At 36.8% G+C, this 17,778-nt stretch overlaps 1 protein-coding gene across 4 annotated transcripts in view; it reads right to left on the bottom strand.

Annotated features, from left to right (window-relative positions):
• The window catches only part of ARL13B (ARF like GTPase 13B), a 74,524-nt gene that overhangs the window by 51,599 nt on the left and 5,147 nt on the right, over positions 1 to 17,778 (bottom strand). For 3 of the 4 annotated variants that reach the window (XM_019631545.1, XM_019631544.1, XM_019631546.1), the window contains exon 2: positions 550 to 620. The exons of the other annotated variant lie outside the window; for it this stretch is intronic. In XM_019631545.1, the coding sequence (XP_019487090.1) occupies positions 550 to 620 (71 nt within the window). The remainder of the gene's footprint in view (positions 1 to 549; positions 621 to 17,778) is intronic. 4 annotated transcript variants of the gene reach the window in all.

Raw genomic sequence — 17,778 nt, forward strand, 5'->3', positions numbered from 1 at the left:
TATATATATATATATATATATATATAGTCACGGGACGTGGAGTATAGTGTGGGAGTGGAGTCAAGGGAATTGTAATAGATATGTATCATATGGAGGGGAAAGTGGGGCGGCGGATTGGGGAGGGGGTAAAAAGTATAACTTTGAGGGATAAAAAGTATAACTATTGCACTGTGTTGTACAGCTGAAACTAATTGTAAAAAAATGTTTATTTCAAAATAAAAAATAAAAAAAAGTAAAAAAGTAAAAAGAAAAAAAAAAGCAGGGGCATGTCCTGTTTTTTACTTTTTCCTTCCAATGGGCTAGAAGACAGATGTGATCCCTATTAACTGATAAAAGACGTCAAGGAGCCTCTGCATCTTTGCATTTATTCACACCTGAAACAGTAACAGGCTGGTATTAGTAAGCCAGAGTCTATTCCCCACATTAGCCACAAGTACGGGAAACATATAAAATAATGGTGATGTGCACTGTCTGTATCCAAAAATATGTAATAAAGCAATGTAAATAAAATAATTCAGAATAATTTAGTAATCAATTTTTTCAGCTTACCTCCTTGGATTCCCTTTGCCGTTGCCGTTTTACCAGCATTATCAAGTCCCACCATCACAAGAGTCACTTTTCTTAAAAGAATAAAAATTTAAAAATCACTTTCTGAATTATTTCAATATTGGGAAAAAACAAAAGTAAATTCATTCATTCAAACAACATTGAAGGAGCATCTACTGTGTACATGACAATCTATTAGCTACTAGGGGTAAAATGATAAATAAAATACAGATCAAAAAAGCAAAATTTATGAATACCTTTAAAGTGTCATCCTTTTGTTCTCCAAGCAAAAAAAAAAAAAAAAGGGGGGGGGAATTATACAACACATAACAACCCTCCCACCCCAAAAAAAGAAGAACTAGGGAAAGAAAAAAAAGAGAAACGTAGGGAGGGAGGTGGATTCTAACATATGGGTTATTTATCATGGCTAAAGACTCAATTAATTTGCTGGTTAATTAAATTCTAAGGATTATCACAAATCTATTTTTTCTTGTAAAATTACATAAGAATTCTAGGCACTACTCAACTCTGCTTTTTTAGATATGGACAGCACCTTACCAAGTATAAATCTTTGTATAGTAACATGATTATTAAGTGCTAACATTTTGAAAGAGGACTACAATTATAAAGCTTAAAAGTTTCTGATGATATAAACCTCACCAAGTCAGAAAACAAAATACAGTCTAGTTCAATTTTACAACTGAAGAAACATTAAGCCCAGAGTCATAAGACATAAGACAATGAGTATAAGTCAGAACCCGAAAGTAATTCACCTAAACCCTAGGGACTTGTTAAACCTGGGACAGGTATAAAGGAACAAACCTATTATATTGGTTCCAATAACTTGATGATTCTATCTGCCACTAAAGCTCATTTCTGTTCTAGGACAAACCACAGCACAATATAAGAGGTAAGACTGTGCATTAACACCATGGATTTGGGGATATAGAGAAAAAGCCACAGCATAACATGGCTGTCATGATAAAAACCACAGGACCACACTCCTATAGGGTAGAGTCAGGGTTTCTGTCAAATACAGTCATTCTTCACTGGCAATCATTCCAAGATGGGTTAAAAAACACAACTTAGATGGCAAGAAAGGATGTTCTTTTATTCTTTTATCTCTCTGGGCCTGGCTTTCTTGGATCTGGGCTTTTTTTTTTTTTTTAATTCCAGATGTGTTCAAAGGCTCCATATAACAAAGAGAAAGGACAGAGATGAGGCTGTGAGGCAGTCCAGTTATGGGTCGCAAAATGAGGACGAAGAAACTCAGTCCTGTAAAAACCAAACTGGTCGTTTATTAAGCTAATAGTTACTGACCATCTTTTCTACACCAGACAACAGTGTTTTAGGTGCTTAGGATACACCTATTTGGTAAAATGACCACAACAATGAAAAACAAACAAAAACAGATAAAGAAACTCTTCCCTTATTAAACTTACATTTTAATAGAAGGAGACAATTAATAAACATAAAAAATAAGTAAATTACAAGTTATACAATATGTTGCAAGGTGATTAAGTACTATAGAAACAAGAATAGAGCAAGGTGAAGGGGAACAAGGGTGGGGACAGGAGGCGGGTTGCAGTTTTATGCAGGGGGATCAGGATAGACCTCATTGAGCAGGTGAAGTCTGAGCAAGGCTTTGAAGGAGGGAGTTCAACATGCAAATATCTGGGGCAAGAGAGAACTCTGGGGCAAAGGCAGGACGGTGGGGACATGCCAGAATGTTCCGGTATAAGCAAAAAGGGCGGTGTGATAAAACCCAGTGAGAAAGGGGTAGGGAAGAAGAACAAGAGATCAGAAACACATCGAACGCAAGATCCATAGGGCCTTATAATCCATGGTGAGGGCTTTGGCTTTTATGAGTGAAATTCATTTACCCTCCATGTTAACTTCCTTTGTCTCCAGGAGCCTTAGTCTTTTTTAAATGTTTCAACCATCGCTACTCACCATGTGGAATAAAAGGAAGTATGTTCACACTTGAGTCAGTGCAAGAATAAAGTAAGTTGCAATTAGCAGCATTCCCACCACGCCCCATCCCCAGTCAGCCAGTGGTGGGGTCAGTGAGAATGCCAAAGAGACCAACAGCAGGTTATGAACTGAAGGAGCTGAGCTCATAGGTGAGGTCTAGGTACTTCTATCCGTGTGGAAATAGTACCTGCATTATCAACTTTGAAAAATATGAGCTTACTACTTCTTAAGGAAGCTGTTGAGATAGTTAAGAGTATAAGTTTATTATTTTGTTTGAAGATTTCAAATATCACAGAACAAGATTGAAGTACAAGATAATTTTTTAAACAAAATATAGTAAATGTCTATCCAAAAAAGATGAATAACATAGCATTTTAAACAATATTTTGGAAAATTCAATATACTAGATAGACAATGAATTAGACTAAAATTATATTAAATCTAATTCAATTGCTCTTTAATAATTTACAATGCATTTCAAGATCTATAGTGCTTCAAACATCACCATGAACCAAAACAATTACTTTTAGGAATAAATCACTATTTTATGCTTGTTTGCATCATTTATTCTATAAATATTGATTAAACACCTATTATACAGGAGCAAACAAACACCCACAATTCCTAGCTCTCATAAACCTTAGAGCTTAACAAAAAAATAGGCACTGGAGAGGTAATTATGTATGATGACTGTTGTAAAATACAGGCAGCCACAGGGAGAGACAGCAGGCAACCGCGCCTATTCTAGAAGTCACAGAAGACCATACTACAAATCTGAGTACAGCAACTGTGTCAGCAGTTCCCAGAAACATCATAAAACCTTTTCCTATTCCTTATGAGCCAAAGTAAAAAAATCTCAAACATATCTTTTCAAGGAAAATGGCCCCTTATCCTCTATTACCCAGGTAGCCTCTTACATTCCAGTTAAAAAAAACCCAAAAACTATCAAATTATTATTATTGCACATTGCTCTTAAAGCTAGCTACCAAGGAAAACATTGGTAAAAGTTTTTTAATAGGATATTAGGTTCAAACAAAAAAGTCCTTCAAACATGAAAATCACTTTGGAAAATTGTAATCATGCTGAGACTGGCACAAAATAAGCCTCTGTGGATTTCTATTTTCACTTTGACAAACCTTGCAAGTAGTTAATTTTTAAGATTAAGCCATATACTTAAAAACATGGTTTTAATTAAATTTTGAGGTAATTAAAGCTTTAATGAATAAACATAACATTAGCAGTACAAATAAAAATCACAGCGTGAATTAAGCAATGCCTAATAACAAAACATTACATTTATATGTTCATAATATAATACAATGGGTTTAAAAGGTTAACATTTACCTAACACTCAAAATTCTATGCTACTCTTTAAATAATGAAGAGGTACAATGTAACACATGCTAAAATGTACATGCATTATAGCTTTTTAAGGTATTATTACTGACTGGAAAGTTTGGCTATGGTATGACAACACTAAGATGAAAGATTGTCTATGTATTTTAATCTTACGATTATTGATCAAATACATTAGCCCTTCAATTGAAAAAAATAATATACACTGTTCTTAGGTTTACAGTGTCTAGAAAAGCTGATGCTAGCGATAAAATCAATCATTTAATTACTTGGTCAGACAGAAATTCAATAAAAGTACATTAGGCATTAGGTATTACAGACACGAAAATGCCTGAGACATGTTTTCTATCCTAGAGTGCTCAACCTCTAATGAGAGTGACTAAAACATAAACAAATATCAGTACACTGTGACAGGATGGCAGCTTAAAATGCTCATCTATATACACTAGATGCTACAGGAAAACAGAGCAAGGGGGCTTTATACAGCCTAGAGATACAACAGAAAGTCAGGGGAGCTTCTTACACAAGGTGATGTCTCAGCTAAGTTCTTAAAATGGAGAAGTTTGCCAAGCAAGGGGAAGGTGAAAACAGAAAAAGGAGGAAAAGATTCCAGACTGAGAACTTGGCCTAAAAAGCCACCACATCAAGGAGGTAAGAACTGGCAGGGTGTTGAATTGCTAAACCCAGGGGTTAAGAGCACAGTTCAGTAGAGAAACCTTAAACAAAAGGAGAACATGCTTGTTAGACTCATACATAATCACAAGTCAATACAGCTATGATTGAGTCTAATGGGAACTTGACATATGTCTACCTAAGGAGCCAGTATCATCATATAGCTAACAATATGACCTTTCCAGTAGTTGAAAGTGACCACTGTACTCTCATTACAGTTATCCTGGAGTCTTTAATTATATCCCAAACTAGAAAGGTTGAAAAGGAAAGGGCTCTGGTACTCTAAGACATATGGTATACCTGACTAGTAATAAGTAACATAAGTAGGATTGTCAGCCCTCACTGACATATAGCCACAAACCTGGTGTTAGAGAGACCTGTGTTCAAGTCCCAGATTTGCCATTTCCAAGCTATATAACCTGAGGCACACTGTTTAATTTCTCAGAATTTCATCAGGAAAATGGGATAATAACAATATCCATCCCATAGGGATGTGGTGAAATTAAATAAGACAGTGCAACTAAGGTGCACAATGCCTGTGGCACAGAGTAAATGCTCAGCCAAGAGCTAGCCCTGTTACAGCATAAATTCAAGACTGGGCATTCACCAGATGACACGAGAGATGGGCAGGGACCAGATAACTGAGGATTAATGGGTTCAGTTTTGCACTTGTTGACAGTGATGCTTGTCTCACACTGAAGTCTGAAGCTCGAGGAGGGTTTGTGAGACACATATGTGTATGTGGTAGTTGAAACTATGAGGACAGATGAAAGAGTCCAGGGAGAGACAGGAGGGCGAGGAGCCAGGGGACAGGGAGCATGGAACCCTGTGAGCCTTTGAACAAACCCTTAACATTATGGTCAGAAAGAAATGAGGAGGACAAAGAAATGGCAGCACTCGTTGGGAACAGTTTCCAGAAAGGTTAAGAAATGAACAATATCAAATACTGCAGTTCGGTAAAATAAAAGTATGTTTTTGGTAATTGCTCCAAATTAAGTACCTCAGAAATAAATGCTCTCCGTTTTCCCAAAGCCCTGCAATAACCAATGCTTTGAATTTATATAGTATGTCTTGACAGTTCAAATCTATTTTACCCTGTCATTTATCCTCATACTGTCCTGTCCCTTCAAGTAGAGTAGGTACAACGAATTTTTGTACCCAAGGTTACAGTGCTAATAAGAGGTTTGTAAAAACAATAATAATTATCATTTGAAAGGGTAACCTGAAATTTAACCGCATCTATATATACACACACACAGATACACATCAGATAGCCAGGTAGTCTGGCTTGTTTTCATCAAGATGTCTTGTAATATTTCCCCCAGATTTAGGCCTATTACAATCATCACCTAATTCCTGGACCTAATAAAAGGTAGAGTACCTAGTAATAGTAGGTAGATTAACTAATGTCATGAATTACATTCTGTTAATAAAAGCTACCCATGATGTTGATGAAAATCAAACCCTGGCACTTTTCTGCTTAAAATCCTGAAACAGAATCAAGTCCAAACTCTGCAGACTTCCCTCTCTACCACTGCCCCAGTCCCTCCTGACCATCCGTGTGAACACAGTAAATAGGCTCTAACTTTCTCATGCAACTTTTCATACGGTCTCCTCTACTACAACTTCTCAGGATCAAATGTGTTAGGCACACATTAGGCATCTTTACTGAATAAAACAACACAAATATAACTTCTGATCCTCATTTGCTACGTAAACACTAATTAAAATATATAACTTTAAGTTGAGAAAGTACTGTAATAAATTTAATTTGTAAAAATCTTTACATCAAGGTAACAGTTCAATATTAGAGAATGTAATTAAAGTCACCTATCTTCTAACAGCAAACTGGAAAAAGTTTTCTGAAAAAGTTTACATGCTTATGGTTTCAGGGTAACGATTAACAGTGTTAATTTCAATTAACAGAGAGAAAGATTTTTAGAACTGCAATAATTCTTAGAAAAAAAATTAAAAGTAAGTATTAAGAGACCAAAGTCCTTAACTACAATATAGCCTCAGGGATAGAAAAGACAGTCTGGGGAATATAATCAATAATGTTGTAAATAATTTTTAGGGGGCCAGATGGACTCATGTCTTCTTAGGGAGGCCAATTCATAGATGGTGTACAGGCCTGACCACCNGAACAAATCTCAGTCAAGGTTTACCTGTGCACAGATCCAAAAGTGTGTTGCCAGCCGCGGGTGCTGCTCCTCGTCTGTCTCCAACCACAGCTGAGATCCAAAGATCTCAGGTCTTGTGCGTGTTTTGTTTTGTTTTATGCACAAGGGATGAAGATCCTCCGGGATTTCCGCTGACTCTGGATGCACAACTATAGAAACAATGCACAAAGCAATTATTATAAACACAAGGAATAAACTCATTTGCTAATTATATCAGTAGTTCAGACGAGTTTTAATCTGTATAATGTTATTGCTGTTTGTTACATAAAATGTGAAATGGAATTGTATGATATTTATTGCGTTTGTGTGTGTGTGGGGGGGGTGTTATGATTACTGAAGAAATACATGTCCGTTGTAAAAAATGTGAAAACACCAAAAAAAGAATAAGATAAAGAAAATAAGATCTAACACTCACCACCCAAAGACAAACAGTGTTAACATTTTGATGTATGTTCTTTCCAGATTTTTTAGATATATAGATCATTAGCTATTTGGTTTCTGCAAGGTGGAGATGGTGATCTACTGGCTGTTTTGTAACATGTTTTATTTAAAGAGATATGTAATATCTTCATTTTGTTTTTTATATTCTTTGGGAGAGAAATGACAAGTATATTCCTATAGAAAACAATGTATGCATAATATATAGGGACCTGAGTGTCCATTCAGTTTCTACTAATATATTTTCAAATCCTGGTAAAAGGAGAGAAGGCCCTGGGGAAAACAGTGGTTTGGAACTAAGATAGATCTAGGTTTAAAATTATTTTGTGTCCTTTACTAGCTCATACAATCCTAATTCAAACTCATATACTCGTGCATCTCTTACAGCTTACTGTTTTGTAAATCAAAGAACCCCATCTATAAAATAAGAATAATACCTACTTTGCAAGGTTATTAAGATGATGAAATGAGAGAAACAAAGACCAAGTGCAATTTCTAATAAACAATAGATAACATATTTTGAAGTTGGTGCTGCTTGTCCCATAAACATTTATGGCATGTATACTCACTCCTAATTCTCTCTAAACTGCTAGGAATCCTGTTCACCATTCTCATTGTCCTCCCTTGATAACTTCAAGTTTCTTTCCAGTTGCTCAAGACTGTATGACCTCTTGTGATTTTCCTAACAGAACTTGCCCTTCTTCAACAATGCTAGATGCGGTCTCCGCCCAGACTGTCCTGTCCATATATTAATATACCTCTATTTTAAGTACTAATGAAGAAAGTTAAATGATGCATTCCTGAATCTTTTTCCCTCCCTGTTATTCCTGTTTCTTCTTACTTTCTTTTCTTTTTCTGAAAAATATTTTATTGGGGGATTGGGGGAGGGGAACAGTGTTGGGGAATTGGGGAAGAGGAACGGCCAAGATGTTGTCCTTCAATCTTAATTGTGGTGAGCGCAGCAAGCTCAGCTCAAGTCACGCTGCTCAGCTCAAGGTGCTATGTTCAATTAGTTGCAGGGGGGCATAGCCACCATCCCATGTGGAGTCGAACTGGCAGCCTTGTTGTTAGGAGCACATGCTCTCACCAGCTGAGCCATCCTGCCACCTGTTGGCAGCTCAGCTCGGGTGCAGCTCATTGGCTCATGTGGGAATCAAACCGGTGACCCTGTTGCTCAGAGCTCACACTCTTAAGCAAGCTTTTAACCAACTGAGCCACTCAGCCAGCCCTCTTCTTATTTTCCAATATCTCAAGACATCTACCTCCCCTTTTCTAAGGCTAACCACTTCTCTGGGACTTTGACAAACATCATTTTTCAATTTCTCTGAAATCCTGTTTTTCAATTATTTCTTCTTGATCCAAGAAGAAATATATTGCCCTCCATTTTTTCCCTAGATCTTAGTCTCCAGGGTGGGTTGAGCAGAAGAGAAAAGGGTAGGATAAGGCCAATTCCTCCTTAAGGTTAGTACTGTGCTGCTAACTCTTTATTTTCACAACCCAGCTTCTTAAACTGGTGGTTCACAAACCCTAAAGCACTATTTTTTACCGTTCAGTCTTTTTATCAATTACTGTGATTGGGCTTTTGTCCCATCAAACTACTCAGAACACATTTTTTCAATATAATTAATGTTTCCCTAATTAACAGATCAGATCTCGTTTTCTTTTTCATTATTTAATAAATTTAATAAAGTTCACTCTTCTGAAGTTCTTTCCTCCCTTGGCTTTTCACAACTATGCACTATTCTGGCTCTCTTCTGATCTTACTAGTGATTCCTCCTTCAGCTTCCTGTATATGTATTCTCCCAGATCCAACCTTATTCTTGTGCTTTCCTTTTAAAAAATAGGTTCTCTTAGAGAATCCCCTTATCACTTCTGTGCCTGAGGGCCTTACTATGTGGATGTTTCTTGAGCATTTCTGGAACCATACTCAGCACCCTTTTTTTCCAAAAATATACTCAGCCCAGTTCTATTAGTTCTGATAGTGACACATTACCAAACACGTCTAGTGCCAACATACAGTCAGTCAGTTAACTAAATTGACTATTAGTTTTCAATATATTGGTAAACATAAGGGTTGCTCACTATTTGTAGTTCTCTTTTCCTTACAAGCACATGAAATAGTTATTCCCAGCCTCTTGAAATCATGGGACTTGCTTTGTCCAGTGAAATGTGTATGGTGTCACTTCTTGGAGAAAGCATTTAAAAGTTGGTACAGAATTCTCTGTGGTCTTTCTTCCCTTGCAATGTTAATTGTGGGAGCCTATGTTAACTTTGAAGTAATATAATATCAAAACAGCATGGAGTGCTGAGCCAACGCATGGAGGATGGCTGCTTAGAGAGTCCTATGACTCCTCACGGAACTTTTCATAAGCAAGAAATAAACACTTGTTATTTTAAGCCACTGTAATTCTGTGGCTGTTTTATCACATTATGATCTAGTTTATTCTGAATGAAGAAAACAGTCTTGCTGCCATAATTTCCAGTAGAGTCTTATTTTATCTCCCAGGGACTGTTGAAATAACATCCTAAATGTTACTTGGCTTTTTTTTTTCTTTCAGCTTTATTGAAGAATAATTTGCAAATAAAATTATAATGCATGTAAAGTGTACAATAGAATGATTTGATATAAACGCACATTGAGAAATGATTCCCACAATTGAGTTAATTAATACATTTATCACCTCACATAATTTTTTTTGTGTGGGGGAGCGGTGAGAATACCTGAGATCTCTCTTAGCAAATTTCAAGTATTCAATACAGTATAATTAACTATAGTCATTATTCTGTACATTAGATCCTCAGAATTTATTCATCTTATAATTGAAAGTTTGTACCTTTTACCAACCTCTCCCCATTCCCCCGACCTTCCATACTCTGGCAACCACCACTCTACTTTCTGTTTCTATGAGTTTGACTTTTCTTTTTTTAATCCCACATATAAATGATACCATACAGTATTTGTCTTTCACTGTCTGGCTTATTTCACTAACATATTAAACTCTAGGTTCATCTATATGTTGCAAATAGCAGGATTTTCTTTTCTTTTCTTTTNAAAAGAGAACAAAGTCCTGTTTTATATATTTTCTCAGGGTCCAGTTTTTATATAAAAATATACATAAATTAACATACCAGCAATATAAGCAACATAATATTGGAGTTTTAAACTTAGACTCAGAAAACATTTGAATTCTGAATCTTTTCTGAATGACATTATTAAAATCATTTGAACATCTACAACTCTACACCTCTTCATCTGTCAACCAAGGAATAGAATACTTCAAATGAGATATTATATAAAAGCTATTTCTAAGGAAAACATTACGCAGGTCAAAATGTTTCACTAAAAACACTAAAAAACAAAATTTGACACATCAAAACTGTTATTACCTAAAATATTTAAAACTACACGGAGCAAGTTCTAATTTCAAAAAGTAACCTAAACACATATATATGAAAAGGGACTTGGAAACACTGGGTTTTTGTTTTTGTTTGTTTGTTTGTTTGTTTGTTTGTTTGTTTGTTTTTTAAAGATATTATTGGGGAATTGGGGGAAGGAACAGCATTGGGAAATTGGGGAAGGGGAACAGATAAGTTGCTGTCCTTTTGTTCTTCAGTCTAGTTGTGGAAGACATTGCTTCACTGGCCCATGTTGGTATTGTGATCATTGCACTGTTCCTGGCTGAGGCAGATGGGTTGCTGGCCATTGGACGGCTGCTCATTGCGGCTGACAGCAGCTCTCGCAGGCTGCTGGACACTCATGGTAGCCCACTGCAGCCTACACCAGAGACTCACAGCAGCCCACCCCACAGACTCACAAGTGCTCCAGGTTGAGCTGTTGTTCACCATCTTAGTTGTAGAGGGCGCAGTGTCTACAGTGGCCCGTGTGGGGTCCGAACTGGTGGCCCCCCTGCTCAGAGCTCGCACTCCCAAGCCAACTCTTAACCAACGAGCCACTCTACTGGCCCCTGGAAACACTGTTTTATCACATATAGGTGAGAGAATGAAAAAAACCTACCACCAAAAAATTGATACAATGAAAAAAATTACCAAAAAAAAGTTTGGCGTGGTTTTATTTTACAAGTGCATAGTTTTCTGACATTTTAATTCAGATTGTACAGCTCAGAATATTACATCAAAATCACTATCTAAATTCATGGAGGACTAATAAATAGTAAGAGGACCAAGAAACATGGGGTCATATGCTAGCTTTGAAGTCTTGATCAAGTCAAATTCTTAGTGTCAGTTTGTTCATTTCTAAAATATAAAGGGGTAGAATGAGGATATCTCTAGGTCTCTATCCAAAAATTCCTACTATGAATAAACAAGAAGCTAAAGGGGGATAAAAAGAAATGTAAGACATTCGAGTTCTGCATACAATGCATCAAATAATCCTTGCTAATCTGTATGCACAGCTTAATTAAGAAATTAAGAACTCAACAATTGCTATAAATGGTCAAGATTTACAGTTATATTTATTTAGCCCAAGAAAGAAGACTATTAGGGTTCTGTTCTCCCACTGAAAAAATTCATAGCCGAGATGACATACACATCACAGTATGCTTTACCAGGTACCATACCAATGTACAGAAAGCATCAATCCACAGTGCACACTGTGACATCTGACGCTCTCCTTTTAGGCTTGGCCACAATGAACAACAATTTGCTAATAAATTTGAAGTAAAGCTTTGATAGTTTAAAATACGTTATCAAATACCACAGATAGTCAAGGAACTAGTTCCAGCTAGTAGGTATTTCTGGGAAAGAATGGTAGATGAATAGGATGCAGTGAACCTCAATGATTTGTTGTCTATTTCTTTAGAAAGAAAACTGCAATGTGACGAGCAACAGTTAATATTTGTAAAACCTGGATGGTGAGCACATGAGTAATTATATTTTTTTGTTTAAATAATGGTAAAAAACACTTTTTATTATTTTACATTATAATTTACATTATAATAGTACATAATTCTTGTTGCCAAAATGCTTTCATTTAAATTAATGTTAACTTTCTGATTCTCTTAAGTGGGCCATTTTTGAAATCAGGCTCATAAGCCTAGGGAGCACAAAGTCTTCAAACCCAGGTAAAATTAACCCCCTTCCAAAATCCTGCTTCTAATTCTTGCTAAAGATCTTGGAAACCATCTTTCAACTCTTGCATATTCTATCATATATTATATGCACTATTTCATCAACTAGATGCTACTTGGTATAAATAATAGGCGTTCAGAGATGATAATATGCAAGGGAGAGGGCCTGCCTACAGATATTCACTGGTCCAGTGATTGGTGAGCACTATGACTTAACAGACCTTGTGTTGAGCCCAGGATGAAGGCTGTTCCCAATACACACAAAAATTTCAGAGATTTAAACGTTAAAAATTAAAGCTTAAACATACTAAAAAAAAAGTATAAGTGAATATAATTTGGAGATTTTCCTAAATATTACACTGAAAGAGTGATATTTGAATATTTTTAAAATGTTTATGCTTCAAAAACCACCAAAAAATAAAAAAATAATAGTAGAAAAAAATATCTTCAACATATACTACACAGAAAGAATTACTAGTATAAACATTTAAAATCTCTTTTAGGAAATCCAGTAAGAAAACGTGCCTGCCCCAAGTAGAAAACCATCAAAGAAAATCATTGGGAAATTCCCCAAAGAAGGAACACAAATATCCGAGGAAAATTTGTAATTTTAACAGTAATCAAGAAAATAAAAACTAAAAGCAAAACCAAGGGTCCTTATGACTTTGATTAAATGTGTTTTTAAATCCTAGCTCTAAAATCATACCCCCCCTCTCTCTACACCATTATCAGCAACCCACTCCCCAGCCACCCCCAGAGGCAGCAGAAGAAAGTAGCCCAGACCTATTAATTGTTACAAAGCCTGGACCTCCTGTTTCTGGCTCCTGAACCCTAAGGCGGAACAACCCCCCAGCTACTTTCCCCTGAGGTCCCCCAGAAAAGACCTCAGAACTGTCCTCAAGACCTGAAGAAATGAATTGTTACTCTCACCTCGCCCCCCACCAATAAGTGCCCAACACAACCCTGAATTCCTAATCCATGGTGTCTTGACTGCTGGTAGGAGTAAAAATTAGTTTAAAAAAAAAAAAAAAAGAAGAAGAAGAAAAAAGCCGTTCTGAAGAACAATTTTACAATATATATCAAATGACTTAAACTTTTTCATATCATTTGATCTAGAATTTCATTTCATTTAACTTCTCAAAGCATTGTTAGTAAATAGTGAAAAAAATTTAAACATTCTAAATATATAATAACAGGAATGATTAAACACACTTTGGTGAATGTATGCAACACACTACTCTGCTATTAAAAAGATGTTGAGAAAAATGTATAATGATGCAAAACGATGTGTATATACATTAAAGCCAAAAGTCATAAATAAAAAGCTGTGAAACAGCCCTCTATTATCTCAGTGTTTAAAAATTTACTTGTATGTGAGAGAGTACACCAAAATACTAAAGGGTAATCTCTGAGGGGTGAGATTATAGGTACTTTAAATTTGCCACTTTTGCTTACCTGTGCCTTCAATATTCTACAATAAACATGCATTACCTTTAAATAACAATAAATATACATTATTTTTAAATGTTTTTAAATAACAACAGCTCCTGTCTATAAAACATCTTGGAAGACTAGTGAAAAGAGTTGAGTAAACATTTTATTACATTACATGGGTAAGTAGAGACAAAACAAGGTACTAGACAAATACAATGAAAGGGTAAAGAATCTAGCAGCAATTCAAAGACAGTTTCCTGAAGGAGAGAATCTCCCAGCTAATATCTGAAGCATGATTATAACAGCCAAAGAAAAAAAGGGTACTTGGGAGAAAGAAGGGACTAGAGAGCTGAAATATCCCAAATATGGCAAGATAGGAGGAGAAAGAATGGCTTACAAAGAGTCCATATAGCCAGGCTCAAGTCAAATCATGAGTAACTTGTAAATAAGGAGTTTAGATGCTATCTTGAAGGCAATTAGGAAAGACTGAGGATTTAAAATATCTTGTATAGTAAAAAGACCACTGACAGCAGTGGAGAACTAATCAGAAGGGAACAGTGGAAATTCTGTCAAAGAAATCTGGCAGAGAATAAATAATGTAAACAGCAGTAAATATGGAAAGGCTGAAAGACTGCAAGATATTTAAGTGGTAATAAGCAGGCAGAAACCAAAGGACTTGATGATTTGAGAGAACAAAGCACAATGGGGTGTCCAGGATTACTCTCTGCTTCTGACTGGGGTAACAGGAAGGCAGAAGCAATTTGGCAAGGAAATGAGAGAGGATGTAAATTCAATTTTAGATGTGCTGGAATTGAGAATTCTGTGGCAACTAGATATGTACATTTGCATCTATTGGGTCATCTGGAAAATCATGACGTATTTTTCTGTTTTTCAATGCAAAAATGCGTCATGACTTTCCCGACGACCCAATAGTAGATGAGTCTTTGTGCTGGAAGCACAGACTTGGGAGAGAATGTTGAGGTGGTAGCTGAAGTCCCAATATAAGGTGAGATGGACCACAAAGGGATACTATGTAGAAGAAAAGAGAATTGAAGATAGACCCTGGGACAAACTTGGGAGTCCGATGAAGAAAGACTAACTGGCAAAAAAGAGATAGAAAAGGAAACAAGCAGAAAGGAAAAGATTTAAAAATAAAAAAAAGAAATCTGAGAATTTCAAAAAGAGAGTAGTCTTAAGTGTCAAATAATGCCAAAAGACTGAAAATAATCCATTGGATTCAATTACCAGATTGCATCTGATAGAGTAAGAACTGAATTGAAGGGTCTAGGAAAAAGTCTTGTAATGAAGGAAGTTAAGGAATGCATGAGAGGGGAAGGAGTTGAGAAAGGGCCTGTAAACCATTGCCAACGGTAAGTCTGGGGTGAAGGGAAGAAGGGTGGTAAGTGGCTGCAGGGAAAGAGCGTTGTTAATATGGTAGACACAGAATAACAGCGTCCCAAAGATATCAACATCCTGATTCCTAGGACCTGTGAATATGTTACCTTATGAGATAAAAGGAATTTTGCCGACATGATTAAGTTAAGGAACTTTGATGCAGAGTATATCTGAGTATCCAGGTAATCACAAGATTCCTTTTAAGAGAGAGGCAGATCAGAGGAGAAGATGCTATGCTGTTGGCTTTGAAGATAGAGGAAAGGGGCCATGGGCTAAGGAATGCAGGCAGCCTCTTTCTCTGCTGGAAAACGCAAAGAAAAACAGATACTCCTCTAAACACTCCAGAAGGTATACAACTCTGCTGACCCATCTTAGACTTCTGAGGTCAAAGCAGTAGGATAATAGATTTGTGTGTTTGAAATCACTAAGTTAATAGTGATGTGTTACAGCAGCAGTAGGAAACATTTAGTTTGGTTTGTTTTTTTAGGTAAGAAAGGCTCGAGCATGTTTACATACTAAAGAAAAAACAGAAGCGAAGCTCTGAGAAATACATTTTTTTTAAATAATAAAATTGAACAATAAATTTTGGGACAAAAGTTTAGGTTTATTCTTGTATTCTAGAAGTTCTCTCTTATCTCTGGCTGAATGCTGAACAACTGAAGTTCACCAGGAAGCGGAAAGAAATGAATAATGAGCACAGGCATGAGAATTAGCCTTGGAAAAAGAAAATGGACCCTTCTCCCACTAACATACAAAGGGAGCAAGGAAAGGGTATCTATACTGATAAGTATAAAATGAATTGAGGAGGGTAATTTACTATTCAGCACTTGTCTCCTAGGATTAGAGGTGTTATTTAGTAAGTACTATGTGCAAAGCGTCAAGTACTTGCATAAATTTTATTTCTCAAAATGCTGCAAGATAGACATTATCTATACTTGACAAGGAAAAAATTGCCCAAACCCCTAGGATCCAGACACAAATCTGTTTGCCTCAAAACACTACATTGAGAAATCTGGCAGTGCTCACTTCGGCAGCACATATACTAAAATTGGAACGATACAGAGAAGATTAGCATGGCCCCTGCACAAGGATGACACGCAAATTCGAGAAATCTGGCAGACAACACCATAATGAAGTGATTAAGGTTAACACCACCAGTAATAACAAATCAACATCACACACCCCTAGATGGGATGTACTAAGGACACCTCACCGTTGTGGTAGCCCTCTGCCCAATAATATGACAACACCATTCTCAAATCACAAGAAAAAAATCAAACAAATTGAGGGGTATTCTACAAAACAACCGACAAGTACTCTACAAAGTTTCAAGGTTATGAAAGACAAGGAAAGACTAACTACAGGCTTAGGAAAATCCAAGAGACATGACAAGGCAGTGCGGAAACCTGGATTAGATCCCGGAGAGAAAAAAAGGGCAATAGGTGTTAAAAATGGCGAACTCAAAATAAAGTCTGTAATTTAGTTAATAGTATTGTACCAAAGTTAATTTCTTAGCTTTGATCATTATATTATGTATGGTCTCAAAATGAAACATTAAAAAAAAAACTGCACTGCATCTATGGGAGCAAGACACTTAGCTGTGAGTCTAGCCATTAGTCTACTCAAGTCTAATTTACATAGCGTAAAAGCCTAGGTTCAGCTTCTGGCAATAGCACGCATCTTGTCCCTGAATTGCCAGGTATCCTGGTCCTGACTCCTGACTGACATGGTGCCATAACTTTTTTTTTTCCCAATTTTAAATAGTTTTATTTAAGACATCACATTTTCCACTTTACAATACAGTGCTTATGAAGCATTATTTCCTTTCCCTGTGCACACATTCAAAATTCAAGTATCAAGAATGCCCAGTTTTATACTATATGGTAGCTCAACTTTAAAACTGCCATCGAATTTGCTACAAATTTGGGTCCGTCCATATTTTGTGTGTGACGATGCTAAATCTATGCTCAAGGTTGGCTTAATCAACCTCTTCAATGTTGGGCCCAGAAGAGGCACCACTAGGAGGAGGGGCTCCATCACCAGGGAAGACCCCAGGCATCCCTCCTGGCCTGCCTCTCACAGTCGGGCACAACTTGGTAACGATGGGATTGCAAACTTTTTCCAGCTCTTTCTGCTAAAGTTCAAATTCTTCCCTCTCTGCAGTCTGCTTCTCAAGCCAGTTGATGATTTCATTGCACTTGTCAATCTTCTGTTTGTCCCCATCATTGATGTTGCCTTGGAGTTTTTTCATCTTCAACAGTTGCTTTCATGTTGAATGCATAGGATTCAAGTGAATTCTTGGAAGACACCTTGTCTCTCTGCTTCTCATCTTCAGCTTTGTACTTCCCAGCTTCCTGGACCATGTGCTCAATGTCTTCCTCGCCCAGATGACCCTTGTCATTAGCAATGGTAATCTTGTTCTCTTTTCCTGTACTCTGATCCACAGCAGAGACAGTGAGATGCCATTGGCATCAGTATCAAAAGTGACTTCAATCTGAGGAACACCACGAGGTGCAGAAGGTATGCCTGTGAGTTCAAACTTGCCAAGCAAATGGTTATCCTTGGTCACGGCCTGCTCACTGTCATAAACCTGACTGAGCACACCAGGCTGGTGGTCAGAGTAGGTTGTGAAGGTCTGTGCCTGCTGGGTAGGGATGGTAGTATTGGTGGAGTCATGACTCCACCAGCAGTTTCAG

The sequence above is a fragment of the Hipposideros armiger genome, unplaced genomic scaffold (genome assembly GCF_001890085.2).
Source record: "Hipposideros armiger isolate ML-2016 unplaced genomic scaffold, ASM189008v1 scaffold_1005, whole genome shotgun sequence".
In the NCBI taxonomy this organism is placed as follows: domain Eukaryota; kingdom Metazoa; phylum Chordata; class Mammalia; order Chiroptera; family Hipposideridae; genus Hipposideros; species Hipposideros armiger.